At 42.4% G+C, this 17,009-nt stretch overlaps 1 protein-coding gene across 3 annotated transcripts; it reads right to left on the bottom strand.

Annotated features, from left to right (window-relative positions):
• Positions 1 to 1,416: 1,416 nt before the first annotated feature.
• Positions 1,417 to 14,369, bottom strand: GPR75 (G protein-coupled receptor 75). 3 transcript variants are annotated; one of them, XM_074341135.1, is made up of 2 exons: positions 13,833 to 14,369; positions 1,417 to 9,280 (listed from the first exon to the last, which is right to left on the bottom strand). In XM_074341135.1, the coding sequence occupies exons 1-2, from the start codon at positions 13,867 to 13,869 to the stop codon at positions 7,869 to 7,871; spliced, it is 1,449 nt and encodes a 482-aa protein (XP_074197236.1). In that variant the 5' UTR covers positions 13,870 to 14,369; the 3' UTR covers positions 1,417 to 7,868. The 3 variants fall into 3 exon arrangements, with proteins under 3 accessions (XP_074197236.1, XP_074197235.1, XP_010950159.1); XM_074341134.1 differs by having other exon boundaries at positions 1,417 to 9,514; XM_010951857.3 differs by having other exon boundaries at positions 1,418 to 9,587; positions 13,833 to 14,367.
• Positions 14,370 to 17,009: the final 2,640 nt, after the last annotated feature.

Consider the following 17,009-nt stretch of genomic DNA (forward strand, 5'->3'; position numbering starts at 1 on the left):
ATGGGAGCGTGGGCTGGAAGGGACGGGGATGGGAGAGGTGAGAAACAGTTTGATTCAGAGTATATTTTCAAGTAGATGAGATGCAGTATGCAAGAGCCCAAAAAGAGTGGACCTGACTGAACTGGGCAGCTGGGAACTGCAGTGCCGCTTACTGAGAATGTGAAGCGGCAGGAGGCACAAGTTCGGTGGGAAGCAGGCAGAAACAGACTCACAGACATAGAATACAAACTTGTGGTTGCCAGGGGGACGGGGGTGGGAAGGGATAGACTGGGATTTCAAAATGTAGAATAGATAAACAAGATTATACTGTATAGCACAGGGAAATATACACAAGATCTATGGTAGCTCACAGAGAAAAAATGTGACAACGAATATATATATATGTTCATGTATAACTGAAAAATTGTGCTCTACACTGGAATTTGACACAACATTGTACAATGATTATAAATCAATAAAAAATGTTTTTTAAAAAAAGTCAGTTTTGTACATGTTAAAATTTAAGATGTCTATTAGATATCCCAGTGGAGATGTTGAACTGCATAGACCAGCAGGGAGTTCAGGGAGAGGTTAGGACCAGAGAGAGAAAATTGAGTGTCATTAGCATTTAAGCAGTATTGAAAGATTGAGTATCACAGTGGCTGCCAGCCCCTGCTTCCCAACTTACAGATCCGTGTTTGGGAACGTGGGAGGAAATAGGGAGCTATTTTCCTATCTTTCTGCTCCTCCTTTCCCTACTCCATCCCCTCAAAAACTACCTCATCTGGCTTCAAGAGGTCATCGTGTCTTCACTACTGGGAGGGACTTCTGGCTCACCTGTGCCTCATCACACACGGGCAGGCGGGTGTTGCTAACAGGTACACACCGCAGCATGTGCCCAGGCGTCTTCCCAGGCAGAGTCCGCCCCGTGAGGGAGCTCAGCTGCTTTGCCCCCGGTTTGAAGCTCAGTCTCGGCCTGGCCTCTCTAAAGCCTGGATCCCCGAAGGAGGGGAGCCTTCCCCCGCCACCCCCTCCAGCTGCCTGCCTTTTAGGGGACTGTGGGCCTCTTTCATTAAAGGAGAAGAAAAACAACAACTCCTTTAAGTGAATAAGAGAGAAAAAGCCTGTCTCTGGGAGTCAAAAATCCCACTAGTTTCTGTGTATTGTTGCCACTAAGCTGTGAATGAAGAGGATGGCCTTCAAAGGAAGGCTCCGTAACCTAGCCTGGCTAGATTCTGGAGAATTATTTAAGAATGAGCTGAAATCCAAAGTCAGATCCGGTGGGGACCTGAGCTGGCCAGCACCCAAGGACGGCTACTGGTGGCCTAAGGCAGAGCGCTTCCCACCAGGGTGTAATGAGCATGAAAAAGGGACCCGGTTTATAGATGCTCGTTTTCAGGTCCCTAAGACTGAGCTGTTTGAGAAGCTACTATGCCTTCCTCTTTAGGACCTCATGCTGCTTTTTCTCTGAAAAGTCACTGCCTTTTCATTACTGCCCTCTTCCCACTTTACAAAATAATTCCCACCCGGAACCTTATGAGGCCTTGCTCATGGATGTAAAGGATTGCTAACCAAGAACTATTCAAAGTATTAGTTTCAAAGAAGGATCCTTAGATTATTTACCAAGAGACAGTAATTTTCTGTTTTCCCCTATCTTATACTAAATGACATATATCACCAATTCTAAGACAGGCATTTTTTTTCACATTGTAACCTCTCTGCAGTTGGTATATCTTACCATCATGTAAGCCCAATGGCTGTTGCTATTATCGGCATGTGTGCATTTTCACAGTCAAAACTTGTAGAATGGATGTCAGCATGTTGTAGTATCGTGGAGCGCTCTTTTATCACCTAAGAGAAAGGTGGATAACTGATGATTAATCAGATAAGGTTAACAATATTCCCAAAGCAGGATACAAATTCTCTTGTCTAGAATAACTCTCTAGGTCAACTAGATGAGTTTCTAAATTTAAACCTACTACCTAGAGATACACTCCTATTGCCAATTCAGTTTTGACTCCTAAAAAAACTGCTGTAAATGCAATCTGTAAGGAAACACTCTATTTGCAGCTCTTTCTTATTTGCTAGGTTGCCTTGAGGCAATTTTCCTCTACATCACTTTCCTTGAACAGATATAGGTTTGGGAGTACTTTCAATAGTATTCATAAAATGAATCTGCTCTTCAAATTTTGATGATGTTATCATTTCAACAGAAAAAAACAGAGGCTAAAACATGGACATTCTGATAACAACTGTGTACAAATGCATGTTTAAATAGTAATAAGCTTCAGAAGTGAATTTGGAGTAATATCAACAATCTTCTTTATTGAATTCTTAAAATAAGAATTATCTAATAATATTTTAATAATTCTACTCCCATAGAAACTCTCCTGACTTCTACTTTAACAACCCAGCAAGTAACAAGTTCTCTCTTCCCTCTGTACACTGTTCTGCAGGGAACCCATGCACACCACGTGCCAGCAGAATACTTTCTACGTATGTATAAGCATTTCTGCTACTGTCTCTCCTCAGGACTAAGCAAACAAACAAAAAAGAAAATCAGTAAGAATATAGATTTGAACTACACAATCAATAGACTCAAACTAATGGATCTTTGGAGAAATTTTACCCAACAATAAGAAAATACATATTCTTTTCAAGTATACTCAAATCACTGACACAAACTGTCCATATATGGGAGCATAAAGCAAATCTCAAATAAATTTTCAAGGGTTGGAGCTGTATAAATCTCACTTGCCACAATGCTATTAAGTTAAAAAATCAATCATTGAAATATAATTTTGGGAAGTTAAGAGAATCACTTCTAAATAACTTGTGAGTCCAAAGAAAAAACAGTAATGCAAATTAGAAAATACTTAGAATGAAATGATCATAAAAATAATACAGCAGTAAATTGTCTTACTATTCCAAATAGTTTCTGCTCTACCCTGTGAAAGAATTATATAGTCCAGCTCATTGTCATGATCTCACAGTGCCCCAACCTGTTAGATTTGTATTTCTGAAATCTTGACATCATGCTTGGCCATCTGACTTGCTTTGGCCAGTGCAACGTGAGTGGTGTGATGTGTGCTGCCTCTGAGCAGAAGTCTCTACGAGTCCCTACTGTATTCCTTCTGCCAGAGATTGGCATGGTGCAGGTAACTGCTTCTTCAGCCTGGATCCTAGGATGGTGTAGAGCCACGGTCAACATGTAAGAAATAGGTTTTTGTTGTGGTGCCACAGAAATTGGGTTGAAATTGCTAGTTATCACAGCACAACTCAGCTTCAGCTAATACAAATGCATATCAAAATCTGTGGGTTGGAGGCAAAGCTTCTCTTCAAGGGAAATTCGTAGACTTTAATGACTTAACATGCTTACATTAGAGAAGAGAAAAACTGAAAATTAATGAGCTAAGTATCAAACCTAAGGAGTCAGAGTGGGGAGGGTATAGCTCAGTGATAGAGTGCACGCCTAGCATGCATGAGGTCCTGGATTTAATCCCCAGTACCTCCATTAAAAATAAATAAATAAACCTAATTATCTCCCCTTACTACAAAAAAAAAAAAAAAAAAAACTTAAAAAAAAAGTTAGAAAAAATAGAACCCCAAGGAAGTAGAAAGAAGGAAATAATTTGACTAGAAATTAGTGAAAGGAAACAAAAATACTATACGAGGGATCAATAAAGGCAAGAGTTGGTTCTTTAGAAAGACTGATAACATTGTCACTATTTGGTAAGATGCACCAAGAAAAGCTGAAAGGAGAAAGCATAAATAAATAATAAAGGAAATGAGGGGGGTGAGGGTATAATAATAATAATAATGTCTGCTAATAAAACTTCATTTTAATATTATACCGAATTTTAGCCAACCCTGGAAGACAGGAAAAAGAGAAGGTGTAAGGCTTACAAAGGAAGAAACAAAACCATTATTATTTGCAGATGACATTGCTGTCTACATAGAAACCCAAAATATTCTTTAGATACATTATCAGAAATGAGAGAGTTTAGCAAAATGGTTAAATATAAAAATGGCATAAAGTTTACATAAGCTATTGTATTCCTATTCCTCAACAATAAACAGAAAATCTAGTTTGAAAAATAAAGGAAATAAAAGAGTGGTGGAAGGAAGTTACAAAATACCAACCACAGCCTCCTAATCAGAGGCAAGTAGGGTCTCTATTAGCTCCTATATTTTCTTCCTTATGAAATATTTCAACCTATTTCCTGTTCTTGCCCTGTTTTCCCTGTGACTTCCTATAAGACGTATTTGCTGGTGGTAAACTCTAAAATTTCATCCTTAGGTTACAGAATATCAAGTTTAGATTTTTGACTGAACTAGAAGACACCACCGAGAAATAAGCAGAGTAGTTGACAGGACTTTGCATCTTTCCTCTGGAGGAGAGGAGGCAGGTTTTTGTTTAAATGAGAGAAGCTGCATTATTTCAAGTGGGACAGTGGGGCTGTTGCTGTTGCTTGGACACATGGCTGAAGGAGTGGCTGTAAATGCTGAGTACCAGGAAGAAGACCCACTGTGGACAGGGTGGACTGGAACTCAGTATCTGTTCTTTACCAGATTCCCAGAAGCTAGGGTTATAAATGCAAATTGGGTTCTGCCAACTACATGCCCAGCGCCAAATGCTTTCTGCAGCAGGGCTTTGATGTTCCGGTCGCTTAGCTCTGGAGGTGTCACGAGGGCTCGTTGTGGAGGCAGTGGCAGGGCAGTGGCCTCCTGATCTCTGGATGTCTACTTCTACAGGTATCCTAGAAGTCAGACAGAGTCCCCGGAGGCGTCCCGGCTTCGGCCCTTGCTGGCTGGAGGAGCAGCTCAGCTGGCTGCTCAGGCTGAGGGTGCTTCCTGTGGACTCCTCCCTGGAGACCCGGCATCACGGAGCCTTGACATTCTAATGAGTTAGTAGCCATCTAATCTCCTGTATTCAATCCTTTCCTGCTTAAATTAATGCTTTCTGATTCTTAGAACCAAACCCTGATTAACAGATAAACTGAAATATCCAGAATTCCATATCTTCTTCCAGATTCATTTCATTTTAAGGATGTTTTTTAAATGTTTAGTCCGGACTTTTCCCGCTGGGTGAGAAACTTTGTTTAGTAAATATTTAACCTTTGGAGCTACTTATTCTTGGTTATTCTGAGCCTTACTGCCTGCTACAAAATGTGGGCAAACAAGTTATTTCATCTTTCAAGGAAAATTACTCTCTCCCAGCTTCAACACTGGCTATTCTCTGATGGTTTTTAAATGATTGGACAGGAAATTAAGAGTACTGCAGTCTCATGTTCAGAAATGTTAGGATTTTCAGTATTTTTATTTTCCAAACATTAGTTTAAAAGAACATTAAAAGCGTCAGAAATAAAAATCTGACCTAACGGTTAACATCAGAACAATTATAAAATGTCTGAATACATCACATATTTTGCATCACAGTAAAGCATCAATAGAACTAATTAATATACCCTGCTAATTAGTCAAAGTCAACTGAATTCTCAATACTTTTATAAAAGTTCTCATTTTAGCCCTTATGGAGAAGTTACATATGTCTATCTATAGCTTTACCTCCATATAGATATCGGTATAGAGAGACATATATCACTTATGAAGAGACAAGTAATACATATCTGCCTCAGTCTCCACATCTACATATATCCATACACAGACAGAGAGACAGAGACAGATACAGAGGAAGGTGAATAATCTAGCCCACTGTACATGTCATGCAAGTTAATAATTTCTTGATGAGCATAAAGAGACTCAGTACGTCATATGCACATGCTTAGTTTTCTTTATGCCGTAACTTTTAGCTCCCAAAGACGGGGCAAGTCGTCTCAAATGTGAAGGTCACACAGGAAACCTGTCATTGTTAATTTTACAAGTAGAAACTACTTTTTAAAAAAATATTTTATTGAGTCACATTTAAAATGCCTGGCCAAAAAAGAGAGATAGGCCTTAAAAAGTGTGAAATATCTTCTTGATTAATATTATTACTTATGAAGCTGTTTGGCTTATTGAAATAAACACCAGGTTCTGAATTTAGACAAAAGTCTAGTTCCTGATTTACCTCAAGTCTTCAAATGATCTTGGGAGAGAATATTAGATTTCTGAATTCTTCATTAAAAAGAGGTAATATACTAACCTATCTCATGGGAATATTAATAAATGAAAAGTGTTGTATTAAAAATATAAAAGCACAATTGAAATAGGTCATAGTGACTTCCAAAAATAGCATTCAATTACAAAAAAAAAATGAGAGAGTGGATATGTTCTTTTCTGTTATAAAATTGAATAGCAAAAATAAAGGACGAAAGGGAGAGAAGGAAGGTAAGACGAGAGTCCTAAAAGGTGAATTTAAAAACAAAATAAAACCCCTATCTCATACTTAAACCTCAGAAATAGAAATGACTGGTTGATACGGGACGGTAAGCGTTATTAGATGAGGCTGAGCATGGTTCTAGTTGAGTATCACCTGTCTTCTCCATGCCTCCCATGACCTCTGGATTTGGGAACAGCCTGGGAGAGGATGCTATAAATTGAAAACCTTCCATCCAAAGGGACAAAGGGCCTTCCAATTTGCAAACAGTTCTTGGATGTAACAATTTATAAAGATAGCTTTTGTATCTTGATGCTCATCGTGTCTAAAAGTTACAGTTCCAAAACTGTACAGAGTTCAAATGCTAACCTTATAATGAAAATATTTTTACATAAAAATATAAGTTGACAGTTGTTATCCTAGGAATCACAGAGTATATAATAAAATTAGTTTTCGGTGTACAAATACTTCATTTGTTTTGCCTTACTGCCCATCTCCAGTTTAAGATTAATGGGAGAGAATTAGCGCAATTAGTCTAACAACAGGTCATGTTAAGAACTTGTCTAATATAGTGATATATAAACAAAGACCAAAGAATTATTTCTAAATAGTTACTTAGGTACTCTTTGTCAGGTTGTTAACCACCATTCTTACACAGAAGGAAAGCTTGAATCGAAGTACCCCCATCTCATCCCTATGCCTTCTTAGGCAATAACCACGACCACCTCACACATACAAGAGCCTAGCCCACTTCCCAGAGAGCAGCACCCTGGTGAGATGACTCTCCCAGGAAGAGCATCCCTCTGCTGCAGATGCAGTCCTCTTCACTAGGATTCTTGGATCAGATCATTCCAAAATAGAACAATTCATTTTTAGCAAGCAAAAATTGCTTTCTTTTTAAAAGAACTATATAGCTACTTAATTGACACAAAGTAATAATGTCTCTAACAAGAAATGGTAATTATCACAATACTCTATTCTTGGTTGACTGTCGTATGCAAGGAAAGTACCTAATGCTTGTGTTCTTTTGGTAAGGATAGTTTTAGATAATACATTTCTGATTTTCTGCTTTAACAATGTAATATTTGTTCCAGTAAGCCTGCTACCAAAAAAAGCATATTGTTCCCCATTTCAACACTTCAATCAAAATTTACAACTCAATAAAAATAACACAGAAAAGACAATACCTTCACATTCTTTAAAAAAAATCCAACTCATATTTACTTTGAAGATCCAGAACACTGACTCAAATGATCATCAGTTCATTCCCAGCTTTAATACAGTAGCATGATCATTCCCTGGCATCTATTTAAAAGTTTAGTACAAAAGGTTGGAGCACAGATCCGGGTAAGAAACTAAATAATAAACTTTTACATCAATTATTAAATTGTTAAGAAAACACAAAGCAAATCAACAGATGCTAACACATCAGACAAAAGAAAATCCTAAGTGCCAACTGTTCGGGTGAATCGTTAAGTTTTGATCTACTACTGTTCTCACAAAATTAAAAAACAATCAATTTGTATCAGAAACAAAAGCAGTTTACGTCAGACTCTCTGGCCTCTCTGGGCTACACAGAGGGGACTGGAATCTGCTTGGCTGAAGTGCGGTCACACTCTTGCATTAAATCATTGGTGGTGTGATAATGCATGGCGATGTATGAATTGGCAAATCCAAAGGCGTTCACCGGCTGTAAGTTATGCGGGATGCTCTCTTCCTGGGATGGGCTGCTGTTGTAGATACTGTAGTACGGTTCGATCCGAGTGTTGATGGGGGTTGAGCTGCTCTGACCATAGTGCTGATGTCCAGCAGACATCTTCGGACTGACCACACTTTCCTTCGAATGACTTGGGCCACAAGCCTGGTCCACAAATTTCTTCTGGGGCTTTGGAGACAGCATGTAGGCAGAGTTTGTCTCATGATGGGAGGATTTGTTCCTGTTGACTTCGAGGTTCCCTTTTCCCATGGCTCGAAGTCGAGTCTTCTGTTTGCAGCAGAAAACACCCAGGCCTACGTACCGGAGGCACCAGAGAACTTTCCTTCTCAGCCCTGCACTGTTTCGAGAATATATAAAAGGGTTTAATCCTGACTTGAAAAATATAAGAGTGAATCCAAAGAGTTCAAACTGGTAAAGGATGAAGCTCCCGTTGCTCGAGAGAACCACCTGCACCAAGGAAATCCCCAGCGGAAGACAGCACACCAGGACCGACAGCACGATGACCACACAGGTGACCACCGCCTTAGAATCCTTAGCCGTGGAGAGATTGACAGCTGACACCAGCTGCAGCCGGCTGGCTGCAGGGGTTGGCAGCTGGTTGGGACTCTTGGTGTATCCGTGGGTCTGAACGTGCTGCAGTTTGTTGTAATTCTGGTTCCTGTACAGAGCCGGCATGGCGCACTGGATGGGGTCTCCACCTCCCTTCGCCGGGGCCCCCATGAAAGGCTGGTGTCTGGAAGCATCCACTGTGATCACGGGGGGGCACTTTCTGACTTGAGCATTTTTCCGCAGGGTCTGAGCAATCATGATGTAAGAGACAGAGACCACAGCCACACAGAAGGTGAAGTCGACCACGTAGAGAGACAGGATGGCTTTCCCTTCTCCGGCAATCAGACTGGACATGGGAAGGCAGAGGTGCGACTTGCTGGTTTTTAGGGTGGCCAAGGTGGCAAGGGTGAAACTGGTGGCCCAGAGAAGCAGAGTGAGGAGCAGGGTGCAGGGAAAGAAGGCCGAGCGATTCGGCTGCTTGCCCAGCACCATGCGGAGCCGGTGCAGGGCGATCACCGCCACTGTCTTGAGGGACATGATGATGAAGCCAGAGCTGGTGAGATGAAAGGTGAAGCAGAAAGCGTCTGGGATGCTCCTGGCTGAGCTGAAGAACAACACGAAAGTGAACATGGGGGCCGTCACGCCACAAATGAAGAGGTCACAGAAGGACAGGTTCAGGATCATGAAATCAAAGTTGGTTCTGAATTTCCTAAAGGCTGGATCAAAGAAGGACAAGAAGACAATGAAGTTGCCGTAGGAGCCCAGGCAGAAGATGACTGCGAGTAGAAAGGTACAGGTCACCAAGGTGGCCGTGTGGATGAGGTCCTGGAGGTCCTCCTGCAGAGCAGTGCTGTTTCCTCCCTGGGAGTGAGGCACATGTAGCAGGGTGCTGTTGGGAGCATCCTGGAGGTGGTCTGTTGAGTTCATCTTCAGAGAGATGACTCTTCCTTCTGTGGGAAGGGAGTCAGGGCCTCAACTCACAGATGAGCGATATCTGACAAAGGAGGCCCAAGGCAGAAAAGCCTGCACACAAAAATGCACACCCAGAAACAGAAAGGAATTAATGGAGAAAGCAGACTGGTCTCAGGAGCTTTTACAAAAGCTCTAGGATTTTTCAGCTCTGACCCTGTGCCTGGAAAGCATTTCTCCTCTCAAAGCCCAACACAGAAAAGACACAGACACCTCAGAATACATTCATACAGCTAGTTTTAGCTTTTATGACACAGTGGTTTCAAGCTAGTTTAAGCATCGCCTGGAGAGAGGGTTAAAAAGGCAGATTCCTGGGTGTCACCCCTTGAGATTGTGACTGAAGGGTAGGTGTACAGATGTACAGAAACACCCCGGTGGCGGACACTGGAGACACAGGAACATAACTTCTCCACCAAGAGATCACAATCAAGTTGGAGGAGATCAACCTCACGATGTAACGGCAGCCTAATGCAGCAAATTGGCTGACAACAGGGCACTGCGGAAGGGAGAGAGGCTGAATGTAATCCAGCCCAGCATGGACCTGAGAGAGGCTGAGGGGTGAGGAGGAGCTCGCTGGGTGAAAGGTGAGCGGCAGGGAGTGGGGGATGGACAGGCGGGGAGAAGGGGAGTAGGCCTTTGCAGCAGGATTGAGGCAAGAAATAGCATGTGCTTGACATATGAGCAAGAGGGTATCATTGGCGGATGCTGTGGCCCTTTGTAGAACTCTCACAAGTCACTAACAAATCCCATTTTTTTCCCTAGGAAGAATCCTTTGTTTTCCAGTATTTATATTTTCTTCTCCCTGCTTCTGATTTCTTGGCCAAGTCCATACTTTGCTTTGGAAAAGAACTTTGTATAGGACTACCTTTGAGAGGGAAAACATAGAAGTAATGAAGAGTGTCAGAATTATATTTGAGATTCACAAGGTACAAAGCACCACTTTGTAAACTCTCTGTATAAATGTGAGTCGTCATTATCCCAGCAGGAATATCTTCATGAGGCAAGAGGTATGCACTCAGTCATGCATTCATTCACCTGGCTCACATCTCTCATGTGCACTATATGACAGCTTTATGCTATGCACTGTGGCTGCAAAGATAAGACTCAGCCTGTGTTTTCAAAGAGTAACTTTTTTCTTCTTGCTCCTTTACTTTCTTAACCTTTTCTTCCCCTCCATTTTGCGATATTTGACGTAGTACACTCACACAATCTTTTGTTCCAAATCCCAAAGCCCTGTGTAGCCTGGTGCCTACCCTGCTCCCAAAGATGCTTCCGGTGGTCCAGCTTAAGTTGTTCCTGGGAGACTGGTGCAATGCTCTGGGCAACCAAAAAGAATTTGCTTTAATCCAGCATTTTAGGAATAACCAGTGGCATTGGGGAGGTCCAGGGGTGATGTTCAGAATATTTAACCACTAACTCCACCTGGGTCTCAGAGGCCTCCAGCTGTGCCAGGGGTTAACCCTTTAGTTGCTGGATCATGGGGTGAGGAGGAAGGGGCCAGGTCAGTGAGGGATTACCGGGAGCGCCAAGCAGGAGCTATGGACCACCCAATATAGAAGTCTCTCAGCATTCAATAACAAGTACAGCTGTGCCAGAGAGGATCAGACAAATTCCAGTCCTGGGGAGATCCATGTAACTAACTGGTATCCTTCCTGAAGGAAGAAGATAACCTCTTCCACATTCTCAGAGGTCAAACAGAACAGATCATGACAATATCATGAATTTCTCCACTGGGAAGTGAGACGAACTTTTCTGTACTTTCCTTATAAAAGTTCTATGAGAGAAAAATTAAATCCTGATCTTCTGTTTCTTGATGATTAGAATTAAAAAACAGTAATAATGGATAGCTTTTTGTTTTCACTTAAAGACTGTGTACCCATTTCTGAACCCTTTTTGATACCTACGTAGTGGGGGAAAAAACACTTTTACTGTTTGCTTTTCTAATTGTTAATTGGAGGATTCTGGTTAACCGATGAAAAAAGAAGTAAGAGAGAAAATCCAATTTGTGGACACAGGAAGGGCAGAAAGGTGATAATATTATTTGTACCAAATTCCCCTGACCCTGAAGGGCTCCCTCTTTGTAAGTAGGGAGATGAACAGGGGTGAAGAGGAAAGCAGGAATTTGGTCTGGGGAAATTAAAAGGATGAAATCTGGAATTAGGATGCTAAGAGAAATATTGAGTAAGCGGGTAATAATGAAGACATGGGTGATGGAATTTATGAAGACCCCAGGCTGGGAGATATATGGAAAGGGAGTTGTCAAGGGGAAAATGGAATGTGAGGCACCAACATTAGTCAAGGATAAGAGGCAGGAGGGGGAAAAAAAGATTTGGAGGAGCTGAGGGACAACTTTCACTTCCTGTCCGTTATAATTTTTCAATTAATTTAAAATTTTTCAATAGATTAAGAAAAAGGAGAATTCTAAGTCAGGAATATAATGATCAGTATCATTATGTTAACATTACTCAGTGATTATGATATGCCATGCACTCAATGTTCCACACTTTAAACTTACTGAATTCTTACAACAACCATGAGATAGTATAATTTACCTCCATTTTGCAGATGAGGAAAGTGAGCCCCTCTCTTAAAGGCGTAGAGCATGGATTTGAACCTAAGCAGTTGCTCTCTAAAGCCCACACTCCACCGTGCTAAACAGAACAGCAATCAAGGCAGGGAACCCCAGGTCAGAAAAGAGTTACAGCTGCTATAATTTATTGGGTGGTTATTGTGTATCTACCTGGCACTTCTACTAGAAGTTTCACATATACTATCAAACTTTATTTCACTGTCATTATAATCCTATGAAGTAGGATTGCAATCACTTCCCAACTCAAAGTTCCTGGAGCCCAAAATTTGAATGCAGATATACGTATACATACTACTGTGTACCCTTTTTGGCAGGGTTGATAATTATGGTTTTGGTATAAAGTAACTATAAATCATTCTGATTGGGATAATTAGGGAAAAAGGAAGGAATCAGAGAATGGGAAGAAAAAGCAGAAGACAGAACAGAAGTAAACGTTTTGGCAGAGAAACTTTGGAAACAATAAGAAAATGGAGAGAAAGTAAACCCAGGTATTATTTCTGAGAAAGAGGAGGCTGAGATGACAATTTGGGACAAAGCTATGATGGCAGAACTATAAAACTCAGTGATTTGGGGAGGGCGGGTAAATGAATACCTATTCACTACTTACTCCTAAATGTTAAATAAAGGTTCCCAACATTGGTTTCAATGCAAGCATACAAGATACTCTTTATCTCTAGGACCATAAATAGTTGCTGGAAGATGTGATTAAGGTAATAAAATCAGAAAAATTTTAAGTTGCAACTCCAGTCTTAAGGCTTATTAGCCACAGTAAAATAGAATGAATTTATATCATATGCATTTTGTTACAACTAAAGAGGAGAGATCCTAACTAGTAAGCAAGGAATATTAAGTGAAAATTTACTGTACAGCAGTGATGCCTCATTCCGATGTGTGAAACGCCTCTGATAGTGTCCTGTCTTAATATTTTAGTATATATTAAAACATTTTCTACGAACTTTTACAAGTCAACTCACGACCTGGACTCTTCCAACTAATTTTTTTTTTAAACCTCACAATGCCTTCAATTCCTTGAGGGCAGGCATTTTCAGAGTCTAACCCTCAAAAGAGAACAAGGTTTTGTAATATTGTTATTCGCACTGAATTTGTATTAATCAGGAAAAACCCCAGGGAAGTTAAATGACTTATCCAAGGTCACTAAGATTCAAGCCAGATTTATCTGATTTCAGAGATCATGCTCTTTCGCCGCAGCTGAACTACATACTGAAACCCGGTGCAGCTGATGAGGTAGGGTAGGGTCAGTGGATGAGGGAGATGGGGCGGCTGCGGAGAACCCCCAGTCTGAGGATGTAGTGGGAGGCTGCTGGGAGGGACTGTCGACCTCCGTCAGGGGTTGGCGAGGGATAGGCGCTCCCTGGGCTGGGGAAGGTTAGGTAAGGAGGGCCTAGCCGGGTCCAGGGAATCTTGTAAAAGATTCCGAAAAGGGTCGCCGGGGTGAGGAGGGCTCAGCCAGAGCATGGGCGGTGGGGGAGGGGTGCCACAGGCCCGGGGGAGCCCCGAAGCCGGCAGGGCAGGGGCGACATGGCTTCCCCGCAGGCCGCGCCAGGGGCGCAGGGGCGCAGGGCCGCAGGTGCGCGGCGGCCGGGCCTAGACCCGCGCAGCCGCCTTCTCGCTCGCCCTCCGGATTCTCGTGGCCCGGCCCTCCCGGTCCCCGCGGGGTGGTCCTCCTCTAGGGGCCCGAGGCCTCTCACCTGCCTGGTGGCCGTAGCGCCGCCCCTGCTCCACCATCTCGCAGCCGGGACCCCAGCTCCGCCCGCCGCCGGGGATGATGCAGGGCTCGAGGCATCATCGCCATCGCCGCCGCCTCCGCGCATCCTGGGAGCCGCGGCGAGCCGGGGGCGCGGAGGCGCAGTCACGGAGCCGTGGAGGGCGCCGCCCCCTTGGCCGGACACTCCGGCTCCGCGCCCCGCCTGCCCCCGCCGCCTCGAGGGCCTCCCCGTGCCCTCGTGCCCCGCCGCTCCCGCCGCCCGGCGTCGTCCTCCGCGCCGCGCGAGGTGTCTCTCAGGCGCGGCGTCTTGCCGCTCGGGGAGTGGGGGCTCCCTGAGGCTGACAAGAGCTGACAGACGGAGGAAGAGGGGGCGAGCGGGCTGGGTGGAGAGGAGAGCACAGGTAGGGGCACGGATGGCGCACAGCCACCCGTGGGGGCCGCGAACAGGGCTGGACGGCGGCTTCACGTAGGCCTTCTCGGGGTCTGGACCCCCCTAGGCGTCTGGCCGGCCCGCCGCCCACCTCGCCTCATTCCGGGGCGTCCAAGTCCGCCTGCCTAGCGCCTCTGCGCTGCAGCTAATACGTTCCCTCCTGGATTCAACTGGCGTCGTGCAGTTTGGTATTTTGAGACACAGAATTTGTAAATCAAGTCATTTTTTAACAGAATTTAAATCAAACCAACTTTAACTTAATGTAAAACAAAACGACTACACATTTTTTTTCCTTCTCTCAGCTCTCTGAAAGTATTAACGAATTTACTGAGGGAACCCAGCAAGGGGAATAACTACTAGGAAACAAATGCAAAGTAGAAAGACACTACCCATTCACATAAAATAACCAAGCCAAGAAATCACAGACACTATTTAATGCTGTGTTGAATGTATATTATCTTGAAAAGCAATGACGCTATGTTACACAGCTAATTTTAGTAAGCAATAAGCTACCTATCTCTTTCTTCTAAAGTCCAAAATAATGAACTCATAAAATGGGTTTAATTTTAGTCTCAGGGGTTATCAAGTAGCATTCCTAAGTGTTTGCTATTCTAGGTACAAAAGAGAGCCAATTAAACTCTGTACTCCTTCAGTGTCCCAACCTGGGTAATTAAGATCTTAGTACTTTCCTCCACGTATTGCCAGAAAACCCAGAAGATTCTGTTCAAGTGAAATACTTAAGAGTATTGCTACTGAAATCTCCATTTTGGCCAATAGTTTATCCTTTTAAACAGAACCATTTGGTACCAAGTTCCAAAGAATTTGATTTATGCATATAACTTATTTTTCCCAGTTCCCCCCTTGCTTTCGAGAAAATTAAGAGGGCTGGCCAAATTATGAAATAGACATTCAGTCCAGGAGTTGACAATGCTATCAGAATTTAGAAATAACTTCAGTTGTAATCTGTGTTGTCAGTAACGGTGACTTAGGCCTTAGGAAAAAAAGAAAAGAAGACCATTAGTATTTAGAGTGGAGTTAGCATTCAGAGTGGCAAAGTTATATCCCTCTGCATGTCAATTAGCTACTGCATAAGTAATTGCCATCCACTTCCAGGCATGTGGCCACAATACAGGAGGAGATTACAATAGGTTTGGGCTGGAATGCCACCATTAGAGTTACACCTATGGGAGAAATTATCTCATATTGAATAAACAATTCACAAGTTGTTAAAAGGATTCTAGAGATCTAGAAGAGGAAATCAGGAACCACCAAAGTTTCAGAGCTAGTTAGGACCAGCAACAAGGCTAAGACTACAATTAGGTCTACAAAATGTACCAGCAGTGTGTCAAGTTGGAAAGAACATTGGTTTAGTAGTCAAAAAATGGAAAATATGCAAATAAACAGGGCTGACTATAAACATGTTAAAATATGAATAGGCTATCAATTTGCAGGGAAACCACCATTCTAATACACACTATCAATGACAATGCAAATTGACACATGTACTTTGAGAAGAACATCAGATCTATTCAGATGTTTAGATTGACCTAAAAATCTCATTCCCTGGAATTTATCCAAAGGAAATACTTGAGGAAAAGAAAACAGTTTTAAGCATGAAGGTATGAAAATGTTCACTGCAGTGTGTCTGTAGTAGAGAAATTGAAAACAACCTTGATGTTCAACAATGGGGGAATGCTTAGTTACATTAACAAGACAAATGATCTTTGGCCACAAAAATAATAACCATGAAGGCTATGTAGAAAGAGTTAATTTTTCCAGTAAGACAAAACTCCTCACTGGTCCTTTGTGGCCATACTCCTAATCATTCACATTAAGGGAATAGGTGGGTAAATTTTCTCTCAAATTATCAAACAATCTGCAAAGTCTTTTTTTTAAAGGATCCATTCTGAAACTAAAGATATTTATTGGCTCTTACAACATCAAAGATACAGACTTTCTCCTCCCCTCACTTCCCAACACTCACTTTCCCCCATCCTGCAGGCCACCTAGAAACTGACCTTGATTCTGTCTTCCAGGCTCAACCAAGCTGAGACTTCAAAACACTCGTCTGCCTTCACACATTACCTTCCCTTAAACACTGTTCCTGCTGTGGTTCCCTGTTCTTTTGAATGCAACATCCATTTAAGAACTGTCTTAGACAACTGTTGCCATCCATCCCTTTTCTCTCCCACCCCCCTTTCATTTTTGAAAATATTAGTAGAAAACTTACGGAATTAAATGATTCACAGTATAATCAGATTGGGGTATCAAAGTAATAAGCAACTTCTAAGCCTGGTATCAGAATCACTTGGGGCACGTTAAAAATTCAGATTAAGAAACACTCTTTTTAAGGTGCAGAGTGTGCCTCAGGAATCTTCACCAGTGGTCCTCCATCCTGGCTGCAGGAGTGAAGTGTTAGGGAACTTTTGTAAGATGCTGATGCCTGAGCCCCAACCAGAGATATTCTGATTGAGGAACGCAGTAGGTTCCCAATATTGCACTTTAGGAACTTGCTAAGGCAGAGTTTCAAATAGCTTAGTTAGGAAAAGCCGGAGTGGTCAATGTAACATAAAGCCTCACTACTCAGTGTGGTTTCCAGACTAGGCATCAGTATCATGAGCTGGGAGCATGAATTAAAATTCACATTTTAACAAAATCCTCATGTGATTCTCATCAATTTGAAGACTCGTCTAGATCAGTGCTATCCAACTTTCTTTGATGATGAAAACA

Source organism: Camelus bactrianus, chromosome 15 (assembly GCF_048773025.1).
Source record: "Camelus bactrianus isolate YW-2024 breed Bactrian camel chromosome 15, ASM4877302v1, whole genome shotgun sequence".
Lineage (NCBI taxonomy): Eukaryota > Metazoa > Chordata > Mammalia > Artiodactyla > Camelidae > Camelus > Camelus bactrianus.

What these genes read in the sequence shown, in the direction of transcription:
- GPR75 (XM_074341134.1), bottom strand. Translation starts at nt 13,869, where the DNA reads ATGGTGGAGCAGGGGCGGCGCTACGGCCACCAGGCAG. An exon ending in GCGCTACGGCCACCAGGCAG is followed by an intron (nt 9,515 to 13,832) that starts GTGAGAGGCCTC and finishes CCCTTCCCACAG; the next exon opens with AAGGAAGAGTCATCTCTCTG.